The 24,786-nt window shown below is 39.6% G+C and overlaps 2 protein-coding genes across 4 annotated transcripts in view; both read left to right on the top strand.

The window, feature by feature from the left end:
• Positions 1–11,666: 11,666 nt before the first annotated feature.
• Positions 11,667–13,040, top strand: LOC146708445 (myeloid-associated differentiation marker-like). The gene has a single exon (XM_085460960.1). It carries the CDS (start codon positions 11,951–11,953, stop codon positions 12,824–12,826), a length of 876 nt encoding a protein of 291 aa, XP_085317086.1. The 5' UTR covers positions 11,667–11,950; the 3' UTR covers positions 12,827–13,040.
• A 585-nt stretch (positions 13,041–13,625) lies between these two features.
• LOC146708444 (testis-expressed protein 2-like) overlaps positions 13,626–24,786 on the top strand; it is a 35,407-nt gene continuing 24,246 nt past the window's right edge. Inside the window, exons 1-2 of one of the 3 annotated variants that reach the window (XM_085460334.1) lie at positions 13,626–13,841; positions 14,302–14,393. The gene's annotated coding sequence lies outside the window, so the exon portion shown is untranslated. Of the gene's footprint in view, positions 13,842–14,301; positions 14,394–18,309; positions 19,333–24,786 lie in introns of those variants that run through there. The other 2 variants (XM_085460332.1, XM_085460333.1) reach the window with 2 other exon arrangements.

Here is a 24,786-nt window from a genome sequence, read left to right as displayed (position 1 = left end):
GCAGCTTTTTAAATTAAACCAAACAGTGGTAAAGTTGTGTTTACTGTGATTTTCTATTGTACCTGTGCATACTAAAGTGAAGTACCAGTTCTTATTTAGCACAGTAAAGATACAAAAAGAGACGAAGAGAAATGTTAAAGTAGACCACTGCAAAACAATGTAATATAAAAGGAAAAAAAGACAAAAATTGCTTGCTTTTCTTAATCTGGTGAGAAGTTGAGTACACTTTGAAAACATTTAGACAGACTTTACTGTCCTAAAAAAATTCCAGAAAACAAATGCTGCTAAGATATCTTTAAAAAAAAAATCAAATTTCTCCACGTTCATAAAGTGTGGGCATGCAAACAACAATTTATAGATAAAAGGCTATTAAACTTGTTAACCCTGCATGTAATCATTCTTAAAGAAACAAAGGACTTGGTGGTCTTACTTTGACAGTTGACCGCAGGCTTTGGTTAGTACAGTCTATGATCTGATCTAGACTGTTGTACAGATGAAGACGTTGCGTTTTTATACTGAACATATAAAAAGTCAATGTCATATGCGCACCAGTTTTACTTCCTTCACACATATTTAATGTGTGTGGAAACTATTGCTCTTTACACATTATTGAAATAAAACAAAGGTTAAGTACACCCATTGTGAAATCCTCCTTACCAGCAATATCTTGCAGTTATGCAGATATTGCAGCACTCAACAGCATTTCAGTCCCCTGAGTTCTGAACTGGGCCTTGATTCTTTTTTTTTTCAGCCAAACTGTGCTTTGGATTATTGTCCTGCTGCAAGACCAAGTTTCGGTGGATTTAGGTGTCAGACTAACTTTGGTATACAAAAAAGTTCATGGTCGATTCAGTGATTGCAAGAATGAATGCTGAATGCTGTGGATGCAAAACAAGCACAAAACAACACCCAAACAAATTTGCTAGAACATCCACTCCTAGGAAGATTGCGACATTGTGTTAATATACACCTGAATACTGCAGACCAGCCCAAACTGCCAAATCCTCTGCTTCTATACACGTGGCCAGACATGCTGATAATCAGTTAATCAAGTGCACTGGATTATCAGCACCTGGCCGTTACTTACCTTGCATTCCTATGGAAGTAGTAAGGGTGTCGTTTTTGACCGGCCTGCAGAGTCCCATGACAGCTTTGCTTTTGTCAGCAAAATTATATAATAATTTCTTACAAACTATTTTAAGAATATATTATATAAAATTTATTATATAGAATTACAAATTTTAGATAATAAAATCTTACTAAGAAGAAACATTTATTTATTAAATGTGCAACAATAACAAGGCACAATCAAAACGCCACTTCTTCATCTGTACTAGAATCTAGGTCTAGTCAGTTATGGGGCAACAATAATTAGCAGAAAAATTTTTAGCCAAAATATGAGAACTTGAAGAAGGTGATAGCAGTTAGACGAAGACAATACTATGGACCAGACCTCATACCACAGGCTATACCCAGGGGAAGCTACACCAAGTCTATATGGTTTACCGAAGATACATAAACAGGGTGTACCTTTAAGACAAATTGTCTTCGTGATCAACTTGGTCACCCAAGTTTCTGTCTTGGATCTTCAACCTGCTGGCAGGCAGCTCTAAACACCACAACCAGAACACCTTGGATTTTGTTGAGAAGGGAAGTGAAATCATTATGGAGGCAGATGAAATATTGGTCTTGTATGATGTTACATGTCTGTTCACTTGTGTTCCAGTCACTGAAGCAGTGGAGGTAGTTTGTAAGAGATTACAGAAACACGACCACCTTCAGCACCAACCAAGTGTGTTTGCTCTTGGAACTGTGTCCGAATCCCTCCAATGTCACATACAAGGGTCAGTACTACAGGCAGAAACATGGGTGTGCCATGGGTTCCTCGGTTTCACCTATTGTGGCCAACTTGTACATGGAAGAAGTGGAAAAGAGGGCTTTGTTATCCTACCCTGGAACACCATCAAGTCATTGGTTCAGGTATGTGGATGACACCTGGGTAAAAATTCACAGATAACATTAATTCGGTGGACCAACACATCAACTTCACTAGGAAGGATATGAAAAATGACATGTTAGCCTTCTTAGACTCTGAGATTTCTATCAGTAATGGGGGACATGTAAGAGTTTATGTGTACCGTAAACCAACATATTCAGAACAGTATTTAAGGTTTGACTCTCATCATCCACTGGAGCACAAACTGGGTGTCATCAGGACGCTACAACACAGAGCGAACACCCTCCAGTCTATTGTGCAGTCTATTCACACCTATTCCAACGTAACTCCACCCCACTGCACAAAGCAAGTTCCATAAAAACATGGATGAGCATGTTTGGTGTGGAAGAACTTGACGGGCCTACGCAGAATCCTGACCTCAATCTCATAGGACACCTTTGGGATGAAATAGAGTAAGCCAGGTCTTCTTGCCTGAATATAAGAGCTGATGCTGTTATATTAGCAAAGTGTGGGTCAACACCATATTAAACCCTATGGATTAAGATTGGAATGTTACTTAAGGTTATTTGTGTATGACTACAGACAAGTGAATACTACTGGGCACTGCCTAACTGTGCTTAATTTAATTCTCCCCAGACTTCAGGCCAAGGTGGGGGAATAGAAACTGTTTTTTGGAGTATATATGACTGTAAGCAGCTTTCTCCCTCATTTTCCTCCAGTGTTTAATTGACCTTATTTGAGCAGGACTGCTCTAACCCAGTGTTATGTGTTGTGATTTACTGTCCACCTAAATACAATAAGGACTTCTTATATGACTTTTTAAAAAGCCTTAGCTTAATCTCACACAGTGGGTGGCTGCATGTGGGCATACATGTGGGCATACAGTGAACCTTGTCTCATCCTATAGCCTGCTTGTTTTAAACTTGATGATTTTAGATGCAGTGTTTTCAGATCATAAGTCTGTGTTATTTGACATTGTTTTGTCGACAGGTTGTGTTAAGAACCACACTCCTGAATATAACCAGATGTCAGCACGTTTCATGAATTGTCCCAGCTAATTTCCATCCTCCACACTGACAGTACACTGCTTATGCTGTCTTTTTACTAAATGGTAAATGGCCTGTATTTGTATAGCGCTTTTCTAGTCCCTAAGGACCCCAAAGCGCTTTACACAACCTGTCATCCACACATTCACACACTGGTGATGGCAGCTACATTGTAGCCACAGCCACCCTGGGGCGCACTGACAGAGGCGAGGCTGCCGAACACTGGCGCCACCGGGCCCTCTGACCACCACCAGTAGGCAACGGGTGAAGTGTCTTGCCCAAGGACACAACGACCGAGACTGTCCGAGCCGGGGCTCGAACAGGTGTTGTGCCAAAAAGTGATTGTCTGCCAAAAACTGATTTCCAGTGTTTCTGTGTATTTTTTATGTGTAATATCTTTACGTATGTTCGTAAATAGACTTCGGTGAACAGGGGATACAAAGGGGTTACATAAAGAATTAAAACATTATCTGTTTTTTAAGTATCTTTACAACTTGTACTTACATTATAACCAATCCGGTCCTTTATCCCCACTTAAAATATTTTTACAGAACTATTGTAATATTTGCTGCCATTTCTGCTGTCCTGTTGGGCAACTTACTCTTACAAAATACATTTTTAATGTTAATGAGATTTTTTTTACTGCATAAATAAAGGTTATATAAAAGTCGCTGCCAAAAACTGATTGCGGCTTGTATCTTGCTACACGAATGTTGTTTGTGGCTCAAGATGACTTTATGTCATCCATAAGGGATGCATTTGACATATGTTTAACATATTATAGCCCAACAAGTTACTTATAGCACTTTAAATATGAGCAATCGCTTTTTGGCAAATACCGGAAATCAGTTTTTGGCAGACAATCACTTTTTGGCACAACACCGGCAACCTTCCGATTACAAGGCGAACTCCCAACTCTTGAGCCACGATCGCCGCACATTTGCTAGTGGCATAAAGAAGCACATCCCTTTGATTAATTCCAAATGAGCATACGGCGGTGTCTCTGGGAGCGCGCAGGAATTTTCAGCTGGGAAGAGCAAGTAACTGCTCATAAAGTCGCTGCTCATAAAAACCAACACTCACGTGTTCTTAAAAATATCTGTAATTCCGGTATCATGCTTGTAACAATTTTTGCGATTTGAATTTTTCGCTGCATTTGTTTTCGTTTACCTTATTTCTGACTGGCTGCAGGGTGAGGGCGCTGATCGAGAGCCCGCCTGTGTGTGCGTGGATTAACTTTTTAATTAGATCTGCGTAGGGTTTTTAAACTGTAATGTAAAATATTCTGCTGTTTTAATGTATTTTACCGTAGGACTCCACTAAATGAGCAACCTAACAGCATTAAAATGGACTGATTATCTAACGACTGAAGTGACGCGCATATTTACACGTAAACTCTTTCGTGCGCGTTTTAGTAAATACTTTACACCGGTAAGGTCTAAACAGTAAAGTAAACTGACTGTCCGTGAGGAGCACCGTTCCGGGAATCACGTTACTGACGGACCTCTCCGAGTCTCCAACATAAAACGTCTGCGCATGCACCCTCTCTCGGCAAGCTGTGAAACGTCTACCTACTTCTCTGCTACATTAATTAGGAATTGGGACATTTAAAAGACTAGGGCTCAGATATGCAGCTTAATTCTAGATCAGGCGAAACGACTATACACACAAATGTAGCCTCTTTACATGAGGTAACCCGTGTTCAGTTTCAGCCAGTAGCGCTTTTGCATGACAGCAGAAAGTGAAGGTAGTCAGCTGGACTATTGCGCCAACTTGCCTCTCACTTTTTAAAAAAAGTTTTGGGGTTTTTTTTGTTGTGTGTGTGACCTTGTGTGTGCCAGTCAGCCACATCACACCTTGATTAGTGAGGTTGCCTTGATTGTTACTCCCAGAGATTTATATGATGATTGGACTAGAGAGTCTTATGCATGCTGCTGTACTAAATAAATGTGAAATTTTTGATTGCTGTTGTAGCTGTTGTTTTTCGCAGTTTCCGTAGAAACCATAATACAGGAACAACTTGTTTTTTTAAATATGAGTTTATTCATGCTTATTTTTGTCAGTGATCCAAGAGTCATCTGAGAGATGCTAGCATCAAACCAGGAGCCTGTGTTCTTGTCAGCATCTCTAAACGTTTGTCTTCATCTCGCCCAGGTTGCCCATTTATTATTTTATTATTCCTAGCTACCCTTGTTTTTTTTTTCTTTTTTTAAACCTGTCTTGCTCAGAAGCAAGCAGAATAATGGTCCGAATGCTTTGTTGTGCCAAACATGTTTGCTTTCCCAAGAGGAGCACAGTAGACTCTTCTTGTTGATGTTTTTGCTTCATTCATTTATTTCATTTTATACAGTGGGGCAAAAAAGTATTTAGTCAGCCACCGATTGTGCAAGTTCCCCCACTTAAAATGATGACAGAGGTCAGTAATTTGCACCAGAGGTACACTTCAACTGTGAGAGACAGAATGTGAAAAAAAAATCCATGAATCCACATGGTAGGATTTGTAAAGAATTTATTCGTAAATCAGGGTGGAAAATAAGTATTTGGTCAATAACAAAAATACAACTCAATACTTTGTAACATAACCTTTGTTGGCAATAACAGAGGTCAAACGTTTACTATAGGTCTTTACCAGGTTTGCACACACAGTAGCTGGTATTTTGGCCCATTCCTCCATGCAGATCTTCTCGAGAGCAGTGATGTTTTGGGGCTGTCGCCGAGCAACACGGACTTTCAACTCCCGCCACAGATTTTCTATGGGGTTGAGGTCTGGAGACTGGCTAGGCCACTCCAGGACTTTCAAATGCTTCTTACGGAGCCACTCCTTTGTTGCCCGGGCGGTGTGTTTTGGATCATTGTCATGTTGGAAGACCCAGCCTCGTTTCATCTTCAAAGTTCTCACTGATGGAAGGAGGTTTTGGCTCAAAATCTCACGATACATGGCCCCATTCATTCTGTCCTTAACACGGATCAGTCGTCCTGTCCCCTTGGCAGAAAAACAGCCCCATAGCATGATGTTTCCACCCCCATGCTTCACAGTAGGTATGGTGTTCTTGGGATGCAACTCAGTATTCTTCTTCCTCCAAACACGACGAGTTGAGTTTATACCAAAAAGTTCTACTTTGGTTTCATCTGACCACATGACATTCTCCCAATCCTCTGCTGTATCATCCATGTGCTCTCTGGCAAACTTCAGACGGGCCTGGACATGCACTGGCTTCAGCAGCGGAACACGTCTGGCACTGCGGGATTTGATTCCCTGCCGTTGTAGTGTGTTACTGATGGTGACCTTTGTTACTTTGGTCCCAGCTCTCTGCAGGTCATTCACCAGGTCCCCCCGTGTGGTTCTGGGATCTTTGCTCACCGTTCTCATGATCATTTTTACCCCACGGGATGAGATCTTGCGTGGAGCCCCAGATCGAGGGAGATTATCAGTGGTCTTGTATGTCTTCCATTTTCTGATGATTGCTCCCACAGTTGATTTTTTCACACCAAGCTGCTTGCCTATTGTAGATTCACTCTTCCCAGTCTGGTGCAGGTCTACAATACTTTTCCTGGTGTCCTTCGAAAGCTCTTTGGTCTTGGCCATGGCGGAGTTTGGAGTCTGACTGTTTGAGGCTGTGGACAGGTGTCTTTTATACAGATGATGAGTTCAAACAGGTGCCATTCATACAGGTAACGAGTGGGGGACAGAAAAGCTTCTTACAGAGGACGTTACAGGTCTGTGAGAGCCAGAGATTTTCCTTGTTTGAGGTGACCAAATACTTATTTTCCACCCTAATTTACGAATAAATTCTTTACAAATCCTACCATGTGAATTCATGGATTTTTTTTTTCACATTCTGTCTCTCACAGTTGAAGTGTACCTCTGGTGCAAATTACTGACCTCTGTCATCATTTTAAGTGGGGGAACTTGCACAATCGGTGGCTGACTAAATACTTTTTTGCCCCACTGTAATTCATAATATTGCTGGAGTGGAGGAATGGACAAAGAAAAGGACCAGGAAAAAAGAGAGAAAACAGTATGTGTGTGTGTGGGGGGGGGGGGGGTCAAGGATGAAGCAAACAGATATGCTAGGACTCCAACTGCTGCATCGGTAACAAAGCACACTCAAACGATACGCAGCACCTAAAGGCCGAAACAAAGAGAGGAGACCGAGGACAGTCAAGAGAGCTGAAGATCTGAGGCCACACTTCCCGATGACAACCGTGTGTCCATCCCAGCCAACCCCCGCCAGAGAACGGCCACCTCAGCACGAGCTGAGGATGGGGTCCCAGACCCCGAGTACCACCCAACACCTAGCAGAGCCCCCACCACACGACAAAGAGGCCCAAGCCACCCCTGGCCACATCCCCCAAGGAAACAGCTCACCAATCACACCTAAACACTCAGTCAGACACCCCGGAGCCACCAAGTACCCAACAAAGGCCTAAAATACCCATAGGTGACCAGTTACAGTGGCCAAAGTGTGAAGCTGGAGACCGCAGTTTGTTTTCTGTTTCACCCACTGTTTAGTTTCATTTTTAATCACTGCCTGGTTAGAATTAGGCTCAAAAACTATTTGATTAGACTACAGAGAACATCACGATTTGAGTTAGAATATATAAGATGCCCTAACAGTAACACACATTTCAGGGTCTTAAACAATACACAACCAACCCGTAGTATTCAACCAACACAGACTGTGTTATTCTCATACCACATAAACCAAGTACTTACACCATTTTCCTTTATTCAAATGCAGCTTATCTTTCTTTAGTTTATTTTTTAGCTTATCTTGTTTTCAATACTTTGTGGTCTGATGTAATCTGACTAATTTAGCTGAATAGGGAAACCTTATTAAGCTTGCATTAGATTTATATCAATTATAGCACATATTTGTCTTATAAATGTGTCTCATCAATAACCACCATTTTAGTTATAACTGTTTTTTATTGCACATTAAGAATTCAAGATTAAGTTCTTCTGCAGTAAAACCACTGAAGCCAACTTGACATTTCTAATGCAGTTCCTGGTAAGAAGTCAGTAAACATTAACACAATTCCAGCTTAAAGCTTATTCAGAGTTAAATCCACCCTTTAGCAAAAAAGAAAGCTCGTGCTCTTTAATAATCTTGTCATTGAGAAGAGGAATTCAATCAAGAGATATTATCATTGTCCTTGTGAGTTTATTGATTTCTTGGCACACTGCAGTATGTGTATATTTTTGCCATGAATTGTACCGAAAATTTCCATCCAGTTAACAATAAAAGTGCATATGAAGTCTGCTTTTATGGTTTGTTTCGTGTTTTTCGTTTGAACGCTGTTTGTTACACACTACCACCTACATCCATCAGACTAGATTTTAATAAAGGGTATCATGAAAAAAAGTTCATGTCTATTATTGGTTTAATAGTATGATGAAGTTCAAATTGTCTAAACTATGATTGAGGGTTAGAGTGAGCATGTGCGTGTCTGTGGGGTGGGTAGGTGGGGGTGTTTACACTGTCAGTACATGGTGTTGGAAAACATTTCACAGAATTATTAGGCAGTCAGTGTTAAAATTACACAGTGTTAACAGTGTGAACTGTGCTTTGTTGTTGCTGCAACTTTTCTGACTAAACAGTACAGTACAGTTTATTAAAAGAAATATAAAGACTGATCTGACACATGATCAAACATACTGCAAAGTTCACAATATGTAAAAGTTTTTAGTATGTTAATGTCGACTTACTTTCAGGATTTCAACGGAATAAAAGCACACAATACTATTTATTGTAAAAAAGAAAGGCACTCAAAGGTCACAACACTGCATCTTATTAGTTTGCTTTGCAGTGAATTGTTAGCCAAATGCCCAATACGTCTGAACACATACAGGGAAGATGCACTTAGTTTGAGACCTACAGAATCTACTTTTTCCATAACTGATTACTTGTGTCTCCCAGAGTTTTTACAAGTAGAATGGAAGCAGTTTGGTTGTCAGATAAAGCTCTACTTGTCAGAGTTTAAAATTTCCTTTTTGCTAAAGTTGGAGCTTAAACTGCCGCTGAGTTATGCTACCATGGACTCAGGCTGCTAGAATATCTCTCATGATTCATCAAGCATCAAAGAACCTCTCAGTAATAAAATAATTAGCTGTACAACCACTTACAGCTTTCAAGGCTCAAAACTAAACGCAACCATGAAATCATAAAAACAAAAGGCATCAAAATTTGAGGAAAAAAAATCACCAGGAAATGGTACAAGCCATTAGCGATTGACTACTCAATACTGTACTAAGTACGTGGTAAAAACATATGAAGTGAAATGTACGTTAAGCCTTTTTTTATTGTCGTACTATTTGTAATTTTCAGGTTATCATCACAATGTCGATCAGAGGGTAAAGGTTTTATTTAAACTCAGTAGGCTACATGGCATGTGAAGGCATTTCAGAGAATCGTGCTAATAACATTCAGAGTAAAAATGACTCTCACAGTCATCGCAAGAAAGACATCACTTCCTGTGATGTGGTGGAACCGTGCACTGTCAGTGCTGCAGGTTTGCAGATGCATCCCTAAAATGGTATAACAGCATATAAAGACTGGTATACATATATTCTGCTTTGCAAAGTTTATAAGTCAGTTAATGCAACAAATAAATGCATCAGCTGACAGATTTAAGCAGAATAAAAACAGCACAGTTCTTCTCTTTGTTGCCATATACCTACTTTGTAACAGCAAAGCTGCTGCAACACATGAACCAAAATGTCACACTTTTCACACTAGACTCATATGGCTCAACCATTTTTAAAACAAGCAAGCTTAATGTTTCCAGTCTTCTTTGTAAGTTTTCATTCACATATTAATATTAATAAATGATCTTACACTATGAATCAAGCATCATTGAGGATAGCACAATGACCAGGAGTTTACAGAAAGGGGAATTCAGTATATAAAAGATGACATGACGAAAGGGTTTCAGATGAAAACCTGCCACATTTCCCAAGTAAATTGTAAGAACTTGAACTGTTTTTAATTTTCCCTGTCTTAAAACCATCTATTAGATTCTTGTAATTGAATGGAAAACTACTAGGGTATAAACTAGTGTATATGTGCAATTACTCAGAATTTTAAGGTGGATTTTCTTTGTTCATATTATAAACAAGTTCACCCTCTGCTGCTGCTTATCCATAACTACAGACAGCCTTCCATCATTACTGAAATTCTGTGGTAAGTTTAAAAAGTTGCATTTCATTTTGTTACCACATGAGGGCACTATAAGGAATCAGAAATGTAAGCCATTCATCATGTGGGTTTTTACAGTAACATCTTGTAAAAAGAGATTTTTTAAAAAGGAACTTCTGAAACTTATCTTTGAAACTGAGACAAGCCTTGGTCTTAGATCTGGGTTCTTGTTAAGCTATATACAGATGTGTTCAAAACCCTGATACACGCATCACAGCCATTACCTCAGCTGCTTATCAGATGTGTCTTTAGCTTTCTGTCAAAGTTTTTGCCTTGAGACTGCGGTAACTGGGGAAATGGTGTATACAGCATCTATATATAACACAAACAGGACATGTGGCAAAACACAGAGGCAAAGAGATTGGTTATTTCCACAGAGATTATCTTGTGCTTGTATAAATACATGTACACACGGGAACACTTTTATATCTTCCCTGTGAAAACATGCATGCAGATAATTATGCACTGTAAATAGATTCTACATCGTAAATCTATTTACAGTGTATGCTAGACAAAGTCACACCCATGGATGCAATCAAGCAGTAAAATGTTTACAGCTTTCTTCTAGCTCTCAACACAACTTATTTCCAAATGTTACAAAAAAGTGAGGGGTGGGGGTGGTAGTGGCAGGGGGGTAACAGATGCTCTTTACAATATCAGCCTATTCTCCCCTGAGAGTACAGCAGGGCACACCCACAAACAGATCCACCAAGCAACTCTAAATGATCTACACACAGCAAAATCTCCAGTGTTAAATTAACACTAGAGAGTGTCTATATGGGTCCACACCTCTGAGTGTTAAATACAACACTGTTGAGTGTTAAATTAACACTTTTGACAGTGTTATATGTTTAAAAGTAACCTAGTCAGTTTTGAAGATTAACAATGGCTAACACTGAGAAGTGCTGATTTTCTAACACTGGAATATTTCTAACATTTTGAGTTATTTTCCAGTGTTAGAAAATCAGCACTGCTCAGTGTTAGCCATTGTTAATCTTCAAAACTGACTAGGTTACTTTTAAACATATAACACTGTCAAAAGTGTTAATTTAACACTCAACAGTGTTGTATTTAACACTCAGAGGTGTGGACCCATATAGACACTCTCTAGTGTTAATTTAACACTGGAGATTTTGCTGTGCAGCACTCCGCAGATCAGTGAATATTGTCCTAAAACAAATGCACGACATACATCTTCAAACAATAAAAAAAAACCCCGCTCTATCTTATTACTGCTACTTCAGAAGAAAAAAAAGGAACAACGCTTCATGAGAACTGAAGGTAGGAGGAAGATTGCTCTGTTTGCATTTGCTTTTTATTGTGGCCATTTGCACCTACCTCCACTGAGACTGAAAGTGCACGGCTGCAACCTCAAAAAGGAAGTAGGCGAGGTCTATTTTGACACCAACCGTGCTTCGAAATATATTCCAAGAGGTGCTGTTTTGAAGTTTCATTTTACACATATTTAGGTGCTGGAGAACGGAAGGAAGACAGTGAAATAATTTCAAGATTTATTAGGTTTTTTTGTATTATTATGATCTTGTTGAGTTAACTGCTTCCATGGACACTACTGGACTATTCTCCAAAACCTTGATTAAACGGATATTTGTGGATTTATACAAGCTGGCTGAACTTTTGAACTACAAGATATAAAAAAAATAAACCTTGAGGAACTGAGACTGAGGTATTGTTCAAGACGCCTAAATATACTGCTGGATGCTAGATCGCTCAGAGTGCACGGTGTGACAATGCCTGTGATTGTACTAGAGGCCAGAGACTTCACCAGTCCCCTTTTCCTGGTGCGCACATTGGAAGTCCTAACAACCTGCACAGCATTCAGTCTTGTGGCCTCTGTGGAACATAGTAACACAACTTGGAACAGAACCTTTAGGATCTTCTGTATGTTCATCTGGTGCTTCTTCTTCACCATTACCCTGCTCATCCACATCCTGAGCATCATCCAGTTTCACAGTCTTATCCGAGTATCCTGGAAGAACCTAACTATGACGGTAGCAGTGTTGGGGGCACTGATGACTTTCAGTACATCTGTGATTTTCCCTTGGATGGTGATGGATCATAAGGGGGAACTACCACGTCCTGTGGCGGCTGCAGTGGCCTCAGGTCTCACCTTCCTGGCCTACACCTCAGAGTCAATTGTGCTCCGCACCCAAGCGCACGAGCAAAGAGGCTACATGAGCACCATGCCGGGTCTCCTCAAGATCATCCAGCTATGGGGGGGCTGTATGATCATACCTCTGGTTGTGGAGATGGTCCATGAACTCCTTAATGGAGTAGCATGGCAGCTATCGGTCTCTGGTGTGTCATATGGTGTCTGCATCCTCATGTCTCTAATTACACTGGTGGTTATAGTAGGTGACTTTGCTGGGCGATGTCTTCTGCCTTTTGACAGATTTTTGGCTGGCTTCTCCCTAATTGGAGTACTGCTCTACATGTTGGCCACAGTGATTTGTTTTACCAAGATACTGCAGCTGAATGAAAACAAAAACGCCATAACACAACAGCTGGTTATTATGGAAACCGTTATATCCAGTATTACACTATTAGCTTACACAGTGGATCTCGCTTTCTCCATCAAACTGTTGTGTGACAGGGGTCGTATGTGAAGGTCCTCATATATTGTGTGAAAAGTGTTCTGAAGGGTGTAATATGGGGAAAATAACATGTTGAATGTATGATAACTATAATTAACTTCCTAAACAGTTACTCATGATGCTTAACAAATCAAACTGTAAATTAGTTATTCAGAATAAAGAGTCTAAAAAAGAAAATTAACCCAAAGGCATTCAGACTAATAATAAAATTGTTTCCAATGTAACGGATACATGAAAGACTAATTATTTTCTTTTTATTACATACCTTAACACAACCTGCAGTACCATCAGTTTAATGGGGCCAGTTGCCAGTTGCTAACACTAGATGGCAACACGACATTAGCAGTACCACTATTTAAATCACAGGAGGGAACTTTTAACTGTACATTACACTCAATGTTTATTTTCAGCAGGTGTCAGCTGCGCCTTTTTGTGAAGATAAAAACTGCTGTAAATAACATCCTTCTTTAATGCATTTAGCTCTTAAATACTAATTAGATGTGACTGTTATTCACACACTTTTTAACTGATTAGCCTGCACACAAGCAAAATAAAAGATGGATTTGCTTTCTTTTTCTTTTATGATAATCTACAAAAGGAGTTTCTTTTAATTTAGTAAATTTTGTGTCCCCAAGATAAGCCAGAAAAAAAACTGTACACTAGTGTTCCCGACTTATTTACATTTTACACTGTTTACCTTACACATCTGCCTCACCAGCTCAGGCCTGCAAAGCAGCTCTGTCAAAACATCGATTGGCTATCCCAAACCGCATTGCAATGGAGTTATCCGTCTGCTCGGTTTCGATTACTCTGGCCTCCCGTGACTCCAGCGTTTTTTTCCCATTCTTCTTTAAGGAACTAAGTGCAGTTTAGTCGTTGTCAACAGGGTGAGGTAGAAGACGGGTCGAAATAAGTTGGTACGTGGAACTGAATACACACACATTACTGTGCGTGAATCTTTGGAGCCCGTTTGGAAGTTTTGCTTTTTTCGTGTGTGTCCAGGCGAACATGGAGACTCCCACAAACGGTAAGCTATCATTACGAAACACATTTTTCCAGTTTGGTGAAATAAGCTCGTCTAAAAACAGACTTGGGAACAAATTCGGGATTCAGTTTTAAACAGGAAAACTATTCTTTTCCGTCCACTCATTGTTTATGGTTTGATATTAAGTCATGTTTGGGCTAATGGCAGTGAAAATAAGTGTAAGTTAATGCTGTCGTGTTTCACTGGTCCGTGTAAGATCATAATTAATATTATGACCACGTTAGTACCCATATTAGTCCATATAGCACCTCCCAGTATCATCCTCATGCTAACTCCTACTGTCAAAGCCTATATTTTGCCATATGGTTATATTCCATCCACAAATGGCTACCAGCTAAACGCTGAGCTACGAAGAACACACTCCCTTTATATTTTAGGTCTCTGTGTTTATATTTTTTACAGCCATAATTATCTTTGGCCCTTTAATTCTTGTGTTTCTCAGAAGCCCCATGAGCACCATGGACATGTGATACTTGACTCTGCTCTAGGCAGATGCAAGTCCCAGGCTGGATTGAATGGCACTGAGGATACAAGGTAAGCACTTAGCCAGTAAATTTGGACTGATTATTGATCGGTTTCCTGAGCTACAAATGACCTCAGTGGGGCCAAAGTCTAGATGGAAAGAGGAAAGCTTAAGAGAGAGTGCGTGTGGAGGATAGGAAGGACAAACATAGCTCTGAGTGGTGAAGAACTGAGTAGTACTACAGAACAGCTGGCATTCACAGAATAGGGATCAGATAAAACCTCTGAGTTAGAAGCAGGCCTCAGGTATTGGTGACCTGAAGATAAAGTGGAAACGTGTGTTTGTCTTACCACATAGGATTAAAGTGCCGGGATTCCCAGCTTTGTCATTCACAAAACTGAACATGTTGTCACAAAACCAGATGATTGGTAGCACCGTGGTCCTTAAAAGCCTTGCACAAGCATGGAGTCTTATATTCAAACATACAAATAAAAGAGATGAGCCCAAGGCTCCCTTCTGAAGCTCTGACTTTAAATTTACATTTCAGCAAATGCTTTTAAACGCAGATAGTTAAAGTTGAGTTTTACCATTTTTCTTGGGTTTTATTTTGTTTGGTTTGATTTATTTATTTATTTTTGTTTTGCACATACTGACTTAAGGTTATATTTAAAAATAATTTCTTAGACTTGCAGTGCATCTTTTCTTCTCATTTAACTGGTTTACTCATCACCATAGACACTACAGTGGGGCAAAAAAGTATTTAGTCAGCCACTGATTGTGCAAGCTCCCCCACCTAAAATGATGACAGAGGTCAGTAATTTGCACCAGAGGTACACTTCAACTGTGAGAGACAGAATGTGAAAAAAAAATCCATGAATTCACATGGTAGGATTTGTAAAGAATTTATTCGTAAATCAGGGTGGAAAATAAGTATTTGGTCACCTCAAACAAGGAAAATCTCTGGCTCTCACAGACCTGTAACGTCTTCTGTAAGAAGCTTTTCTGTCCCCCACTCGTTACCTGTATGAATGGCACCTGTTTGAACTCATCATCTGTATAAAAGACACCTGTCCACAGCCTCAAACAGTCAGACTCCAAACTCTGCCATGGCCAAGACCAAAGAGCTTTCGAAGGACACCAGGAAAAGTATTGTAGACCTGCACCAGACTGGGAAGAGTGAATCTACAATAGGCAAGCAGCTTGGTGTGAAGAAATCAACTGTGGGAGCAATCATCAGAAAATGGAAGACATACAAGACCACTGATAATCTCCCTCGATCTGGGGCTCCACGCAAGATCTCATCCCGTGGGGTCAAAATGATCATGAGAACGGTGAGCAAAGATCCCAGAACCACACGGGGGGACCTGGTGAATGACCTGCAGAGAGCTGGGACCAAAGTAACAAAGGTCACCATCAGTAACACACTACAACGGCAGGGAATCAAATCCCGCAGTGCCAGACGTGTTCCGCTGCTGAAGCCAGTGCATGTCCAGGCCCGTCTGAAGTTTGCCAGAGAGCACATGGATGATACAGCAGAGGATTGGGAGAATGTCATGTGGTCAGATGAAACCAAAGTAGAACTTTTTGGTATAAACTCAACTCGTCGTGTTTGGAGGAAGAAGAATACTGAGTTGCATCCCAAGAACACCATACCTACTGTGAAGCATGGGGGTGGAAACATCATGCTATGGGGCTGTTTTTCTGCCAAGGGGACAGGACGACTGATCCGTGTTAAGGACAGAATGAATGGGGCCATGTATCGTGAGATTTTGAGCCAAAACCTCCTTCCATCAGTGAGAACTTTGAAGATGAAACGAGGCTGGGTCTTCCAACATGACAATGATCCAAAACACACCGCCCGGGCAACAAAGGAGTGGCTCTGTAAGAAGCATTTGAAAGTCCTGGAGTGGCCTAGCCAGTCTCCAGACCTCAACCCCATAGAAAATCTGTGGCGGGAGTTGAAAGTCCGTGTTGCTCGGCGACAGCCCCAAAACATCACTGCTCTCGAGAAGATCTGCATGGAGGAATGGGCCAAAATACCAGCTACTGTGTGTGCAAACCTGGTAAAGACCTATAGTAAACGTTTGACCTCTGTTATTGCCAACAAAGGTTATGTTACAAAGTATTGAGTTGTATTTTTGTTATTGACCAAATACTTATTTTCCACCCTGATTTACGAATAAATTCTTTACAAATCCTACCATGTGGATTCATGGATTTTTTTTTTTCACATTCTGTCTCTCACAGTTGAAGTGTACCTCTGGTGCAAATTACTGACCTCTGTCATCATTTTAGGTGGGGGAACTTGCACAATCGGTGGCTGACTAAATACTTTTTTGCCCCACTGTATATAAAAACGTATGTAGCTCATCGTTATGTCACTCCTTGGTTAGCCTCAATATGACCATTTACTTGCCTTGATTTTTAGCGTTTTGACAAGGCGAGGTGGCTCAGGTTCAGAAACTGAGTGATACCACAGTAACTTCCCAGTCACATGGTAAAGTAGACAAAAAGGCTGTAAACTTCTGTTCAAATTAACTACTTTATGCAACCTGAAGAGTGCAAAAATGCATTGACTTCACTTTTTAGACAAGAAACTTACTTCCATCTTTTGTATAAAGTCTATGCTCCTCTCAGTGGTCTCTATAGGTTATATTGAACAATACTACTTTTGTCAAGTAGCCATTGCTCATACTAAAAGAAACACTAGTGCTGCATAGTGTTATAAGGAATAAGAATTCACTTGTTGTCATCCAAACCGCTTCATGGAGCTTATTGTTTTGGTGCTAAAGAAGCTTCAAGTCATGTAGTCATTATTTTTAGATGACTAAAGCTGCTGCTTCGTGAAATTCTATTCAAAGCAATACCCACAGGCTGTGGTAAAAGCCCGCACACCAGAACACGTTTCTTTTCCTTTAAACACATGTTCAGTTTCAGGTTTAATGCAAGTAATCCAATAATGCTATCTTCTTTAGGCTTCCACTTCTTTAAACTTGCATTGTTCTCTTTTGCAGGTTGTTCCTTAACTGCCACATTGTCTCATAGTAGATCTTAAATAAAGCGTAGCAGTTAGCTGTGTTGTTGAGCCAGTTATTCACGGTAATTCACAGAGGAATTTGACTTTAAGATTTGCATGAGGCTGTTCTAAAAGAGCTCGAGTAATGCAGCCAGACTCCTGCTGACTTCAGTTAAGCCTGTTTCAAGGTGGCAAAAAAAGTGAACGTTATGGTCTCTCTTCCTGGTCGGGTATTTAGGCATTTATGCAAATCAGTTAACTCTGTAGTCGTAATGTTTATGTTGATTTTTGTGGTCATGTTATAATGTTCATATGTCTGTATAAGAAAGTGAACCCATTCTAGATGTAGCTAAAGAATAAGGTAGATGTAAAACATTTTGGTTTTAACACACGAAAAGTTTGGTCTGATGTAGGCTGTCATTCTCAGAAATGTTTTTTATTGTATTTGTTTCTGGTAAGGATATATGTAACGGATATGGTCGTGTCTGAATCAGAATTAATATAGGGGTTTTTTTCTGATTAAATTAATTTCAGTTAATTTTCAAAATTGGTATTTCTCATTTCATTTTAGTTTTTTTTATTAGAAAATTTTATGTAATTGAAGCTTTTTTATTTTATTGGTAGTTGGTATGGGATGTACTTGTATGATTTAAGAAGAATTTCAGAATGTAAGTATTATAAAGTATTTTGTCAAGGCAGTCAGTTAGGTCATTCATGCTTATGTTCTCAATAAATATGTGCATCAAAGCCTCTTAATGCTTTATGTAAAAGATTAAAACTAAAGACATTTTTTCTTTATTTTCATTCATTTTGTGACTACAGATTAATTGTTTGGTTACTTTTCATCTCTCTAAACTCTATTTTTTGTTTCTTTTCACTCTGCCTTTTAGTTTTAGTTTAGTTTTAGCTAAATTTAATAACTCAAAAAGTTTATTCTGTTCATCTGAACGTAGCGTTTCCTGTGGGGGAAACATCTGGCTACTCGTCCAAGTGACTTCTTCAATAAATCACTTGGATGAGTGAATTACTGAATAAGTAATAACGGTGGCCTGAATAGCAGACATGTCGAACGTAAACCTGAGAGAAGCATCCAGAGCCACAACCTGTGGCGTTTTGTTTTTTGTTTGTTTTTGAAGCCTACATGGTATGAAGTAAGGTACTTTGTATCCTAAGCCTGATTTGGCATATGTCAGCAAACACATTAAAAGCCACTCAGACCTCGGCTGCACAGACAGCACCTGTAGGAAGAATTCATGCTGAAAGTGCTGAAACTAAAGGACAGGATGTGGTTGAAAGGATGCAGAGAGAAAGGTGTCATTTTGGCAACCAAAGGAGAAGTAAAAGCTGCCGTAACACCTGTGAGCGACAGAACGAGGCTTAGGGTTTGAGTGTGTCTGCAGCATATCTAAATGATTTGGATCACGTTTTCATTTCCTGTCTCAGAAAGCATGTCACAAATAAAACTGCCGAATGAAAGCCGTTCAAAATGGAAGCCTTTTCCACATGTATGCCCAAACAGAATTCTGTACCGACTGGTAAAACACACACCAACTAGTTTGTGTTGTGGATGTTTTACTTTCCGAGCCAAACATGTTCTGATGCTGTTGTAATGCAGTAGAACAGGTAGTGGCTGTGTGTCTTTATCACCTCCTTAGTGTTGCTCCTCTAATAGAGTTTGACTTATTCATTTTTCACTGTGAGACAAAGAGCATGTGCTGCTCATATGTACCTGCACCCTGGTGACTCGACACCTGTTCATAGCTTTGAGACACTTTCTTGTCTTCCAGGTTCTCAGCAGACCAAATCTATTTTTCGATCATCAGGAATATTTGTTTTTTTATTTTTCTTACATCAGATTTTTCTTCAGCTGAGATGTAGACACACTTAGTTTTATTAAAAAAAAAAAAAAAATTTAAAAGGTAAAAAGAAGCAGACACTCTCTGAATGAAATGAAATAAAGTTTTAGGAAGAAAAAAAGTTTTTTTGGCAGAAAGGTAAGCAAACCTTATCATTTTTTGTTTTGGTTTTCTGTGTTTGGCTTGTGATTGATTTTTCTTCATACATGTTTATGTCCTGGCCCTCACCAGAATTAAAAATAATTTATGTATCATACACAAAATAACTACCCCGATGTGCTCCAAGACAGCTGCCAAGTGGCAGGAAGTTTATTGGTGGCATTTGTACCTACAAAGCCTTGAAGACAGATGATTGGGAGTTAATATGACAAAATTATTGACATGAACTTATTGTACTTAGGCTATGTGGGGCAGTTTTACACAGGGTACACTCTCTCATTGTGATTTACAGCTTGCTCAGTTAAACAATGAGTGAGTGAAGGCCTCTGTTAAAGGAAACCAGTGTTTCTCCATGAACCGTGGCCCAGATTTGTAATAGTTTGTAATCTTTACAACAATGTAAAAGGCAATAAGCCGAGCCCATTGTCACATGTGAGTGTGCTGTTACAGGCAACTTATTTTTTTTTTCTGTTATCAGATCAATTTCCAAGGCTTTGTTGAGCTTAAAGAATTCCAGATAGGGGTGTGATTTGTTGATTTTTATACAAGTCCATTGAGACTTCAGTAGATAAGAGTGATCAGTAGTTTCCATGGCAGGGCAACCATACTGTATGACAGAGTATTAGGGCCACATTAACATAAACATTAAGTTGATTATTTTGGGAACAAAGTCAAAACTTTGAGATTCAAAGTTAAAGAAAAGTCAAAATATTATTCTGGGGAAAAAAGGTTGAAATGGGGAGCGTGGAGATTACCATTGTTGTTTCAAGACAAACTGCCACATTTGCAATACCCCCTGCAAAATGCCTTGTTTTGACGAGTTAGTGAAAGTTTTTATTTTTTTTATTTATTTTTTGTTGTTTGTTTTTTGAGCAGACTCGGCTTTCTGCATCATGTGTTCAACATCCACATACTCATCACCACAATGAATTAGAATTACAAATTTAATCTCAAAATTTTGACTTGATTTTTGAAGTGATCGATAATAGTTTTTTCTTAACGTAGCCCTAATACTTTACAAAAAAAAAGATAAACTAGCTCTTTCCTGTAGTAAAGCCAGGAACCTTTTGTAAGCTCCGTCATCTTTGATGCAGGTGCCAGCAGACGCCTTAAACAGGTGCCGCTCCCTTACTGGAATAATGGCCATTACTGGGACATCAGGAGAATGTGTCACACTATCAGCCATCTGTGATTTCAGGCTCTGCCTCACTTGTGCTCTGCTTGCACAGTACTGAACACTCAGTTCACTGTTGCCATCATAATAATCACCTCTGTTATCAGAGGAGAGAGACACGGGCAAGGTAGGGGGCGGGGAGGTGTTTAAATATAGCTTTTCTAAAAATATTTCTCTCTTGGAACTGAGGCAAATTCACAAAGCTGCAGGCAACAGATTGTATGAAAGCAAAAATCAGAGAGATTTCTGAGAATCTGTGAATTTATTTACAGTTTTAATGTCAGCCCAGAGGAGCAGCACAGCTTCATAAGATTAAAGCCACTCCTTTGCAGTTTCAAGCAGTCATTTGCTATTTCAGTCTCCAATGAGCTTCTCTCACAGTTTCACAATGTGGTCTTTTGTCATCACAGTTTGGCTGGGACCTGCTTTGCCTAATTCCTATTTCTTTGAACAGCACTGAAAAATATACGATTACAGCATTCCCAGCTTTTGCTAAAGTTTTTATTTCTGTTCACTGTGCAAGTGGGCAACAATTAAAGTGTCTGCTCAGAGGGAAAATGTTCTTCTTTTTTACCACATTATTTTACATTTTCTATTAATTGCATCAAATGTTGGAAATCATTTAAAATCATCAGTGTTTTATTGATTAAATGTGCAGCTGTGCAATCTGTAATACTTGTGAAGTGGCTTCTCAGCAACGTTTGATGTCTCACGTGGGCCTCAGAAGCTCACTGTTATGGAACTGCATTGAGTAGCATGAAATGTAATTACTGCAGACAGATTAGCTGCCTTTTACAGTTGTGGTGGATGGAATCAGAAGCAGGAAAAACCCACAGTCCCAGTTTACAGATGGGGGGGGGACTCCTCAGGGATGCTTTTTAAGCTTTAAAATGATCTTAAACTCTGAGAAATGATCAGTTTTTCAGTCATAATTTGACAAAATTTATTAAAATATTATGTTGACATTTGACAAGAGTTTGTGCTGAATCCTGAGGAGACCTATGCCATTATTACTTAATCAGTTTTCTCAGAAACTAAGCACTAGGTCAGGGCCTTATGAAAAGAGTCCTTTGCCTTAATGGCATTTGCACAAAACATGATGTGGTTTTCTTCTTCAGCAATAAAACGGTAATCCTCCTACTCTAATAAGTGTCTCGCTTTTTACAGGAAGAACTGCCTGTGTGACTCGCTGCTTCAGGGCTATTGCTTAGTAGCTAAAAAAGGTTAAGAGCAGCAAAAGCTTTAAAACTACTTAAAGTGCTGTAGGTCACAAATGTTGTTTAGTTTATTCTGAAAGAATAAAAGGTGACATGTCTCCTGGGAGTTGGGGCTGTAGCTGAACGAGTCTCTGTGACTGGAGCAGAGAGGCGGATCTGTTACCGTTTTGTCACCGCTGCTGCCAAGAAGCTCATTCAAAAAATAATGAGGGCTTGTTGATGAGCTTAAGCAGTTAAGTGAGGAGTGCATTATTTAGCAGGAACAACTGGCAGGGTTTGAAATGCATAGGAGCAAGTATAAATTGGATTTGAAGTGCTTTGTTTGTGAATCATGAGAATAGTGATTTGTCTGGGTAGATGTGGTTGTGTAACGCCGGGGTCACTGTGCTCTGAAAACCTGCTGTTGGCCTTGTTCTTTGCCTTTCTCTCTGTTTGTTGCTGAAAACAGGCTTTTTTTTCTTTCTTTTTTTTAACTTCCTAGTCTCGATAGACGGAACGTCACATGCTCTTCATGAGTCTTCGTGCTCTTTCACTCTATTGATCCATAACACCAAACTATTGCGTGCCAACTGTCATAAAAATGCCTGCATATTTGCAAAGAAAGATGGGAAAATGTAAGCTAGTTGTACTTTCTGTAGTTATAAAAGGTTGTTACTCACATATTAAAAGCTTGGCAGTCTTGTGTGCACAGCTTAACTGATATATATTGACGCTATATACTGAAGTTTTATTATACTGTCGTTATAAAGCTTAGACCTTTGGAGCATTTGATTCTACCTGCTTAAAAATATAATCGTAAAACAAACTGTTTAAATGGGACCCTTTTATTAGCCAGTCTAAACCTGACGTCCTGTGGAGCTGGTGTGCAGGATAAGTTAACATTAAATGTGCACTGCTTAGCAATACTGCCTCAGAAAAAAAAGGTTTAGGCTTCAAACATTGTTCTTCCTGTACATGTGTGGTTTCTACAGATTTGCATGTTGGGTTAATGGTGAAATGACTAAAGCCCTTAATGTGCACACAAATTCTGTGTGAATGGGTCACTTAGAGGTGCTATGTAAATTCCCAAGTGTCTGATGGAATATATAAATAACCAAATTAAAACTGTAGTTAATATACTTTTAATTTGGGGATCAGAAACTTGCCTCTTCAGTTTCATCATGCATTATGATTGCACACTGCATGAGTAGTAATCACAACCACAGTCATACTAACCTTTATAGTGTTTATGGTATATATTTTCAAAGCATGGCACTTACTCTCTGATAAAGTGGCATCAGAAACTTTGCACCTGGAAGGAGTTTAGCAGAGGGTGAAATCAGATATAATTTATGGACGTCATATTTCACACACTACTGATTTCTCGGTTTTAATCAGGGCCAATGAGTGAGGCTCGTTCACCTTTCCGACTGTAGCATTAGAATTTAAAGGAGCCTCGCTCATCACCAGTTTTACAGCAGTGACGAGTGAGGCCTGAGCAGAATATGATCACAGTTGGTAGTTTGTGTTTATCCCGACTGTGCAGGATAAAAGAGCACACTGACCTTCAGATATCAATGGCATAATCGTATTTTCTCATTGCTTTATGCTGGTTGTGTGATTTCAGTGGCTTTAGCTGGCCGAGGAGTGCTCGGAGAGGGCTGGTACCTGCAGTGATACCAGTGCCTAACATTTCAGTCCGTGCCTGTCGCACCAGTTCCTCAACATTCTTCAGAACAGTTTCTGTTTTGTTGGGCTGCTATTGTTTGTCTCCAGCACTTGGAATGACTCCATGTTGATGTTTAGAGAAAGATTTTTGCTATTTGTGTTGTTATTCCCATGCCCCACTTTTGTGCTTTGGAAACAAAGATGGCCTCATTTTAGAGAAATAACTTTTGTAAAAGCCCATATTAAACAAGCCAATGTTTTGAAACAAAAAGGTGTTTGTGGAAACCAAGAGCTCAGGCTTTAGAGTGCTCCAAACGCACCATTTTAAAGACTTATTGGTTTGTTTTTACTCTCAAATCTGTATGATGTCAGTGACAGCACATGTCCCTGATTAGTGCATCTCAGGTAGACGTGCACAGAAACCCCACCCACCCACTGTTCGAGATGCTTTGCTGAATAAAGTTGGGCTAGTGTCCAGCAGCCTCACCTCTGTCAGTGCGCCCCAGGGCAGGTGTGGCTACAATGTAGCTTGCCATCACCAGTGTGTGAATGTGTGTGTGAATGGGTGAATGACTGAATGTAGTGTAAAGCGTTTTGGGGTCCTTAGGGACTAAGTAAAGCGCTATACAAATGCAGGTTATATTCAAATGCAGGTTATATTCAAATGCAGGTTATATTCAAATGCAGGCCCTCCTGATCCTCCCACACCAATGTGATAGTATGTGCTTCTGTGAATATTTAGGCGTCCTTTAAGAGTCTGAATTATGTCAATTTTGTCATTGAAAGTTAAACCTAAAGCCCAGTGTGGATACCCATGTAACCTTCAGCTTGTTGACACGACCGCACAGTCACAGATAAGAACAGTCTGTGGTTTCTGCAGCTGTCCTTTTCTGTGTCAGAAATTGAGTAAAATCTCAGCCTATCACTCAAATATTCATACAAAATGAAGAAATGTATTTCTTATACATTACAATCAAGCTGATCATTGGACCCCAACCTCTTTTAAAGCAGTCACTCTAAAAGTGACACTGAACCATGTAACAGGTTTCTTCAACTGAAACATTTTGGATTGTAACGTCGCTGATCACTAATGAGTTTCCAGGACAGAGCGGCGAGGTAGACTTTTTGCCTTTTTCTTTCATCACCTTAAGTTTTAAACTTTTGATATGTCAATGTGGATTTGCTGGGCTACTGTTTTATATATGCTAATGCAATGTTATAAATTTGGCATGTTTTTCTTTTCTCTTGAATTTATAATGATCCTTCAGTATTTGTTACTTGTACTATTTTAACTGGTGTGTGGCTTCTGCTTTTTTTTTTTTTTTTACCCCTGACCCATAAAAGGTTCACGGAGTGTTGATAACACTCTGCCAAGTGGGCGGGCAGCCTGAAAAC

Source organism: Copadichromis virginalis, linkage group LG6, assembly GCF_057382275.1.
Source record: "Copadichromis virginalis isolate Kocher_CV1m ecotype Utaka linkage group LG6, C_Virginalis_male_GT1.1, whole genome shotgun sequence".
Classification (NCBI taxonomy): domain Eukaryota; kingdom Metazoa; phylum Chordata; class Actinopteri; order Cichliformes; family Cichlidae; genus Copadichromis; species Copadichromis virginalis.
The sequence above is the reverse complement of the archived record's forward strand: the minus strand, read 5'-3'. Positions and strand labels throughout refer to the sequence as shown.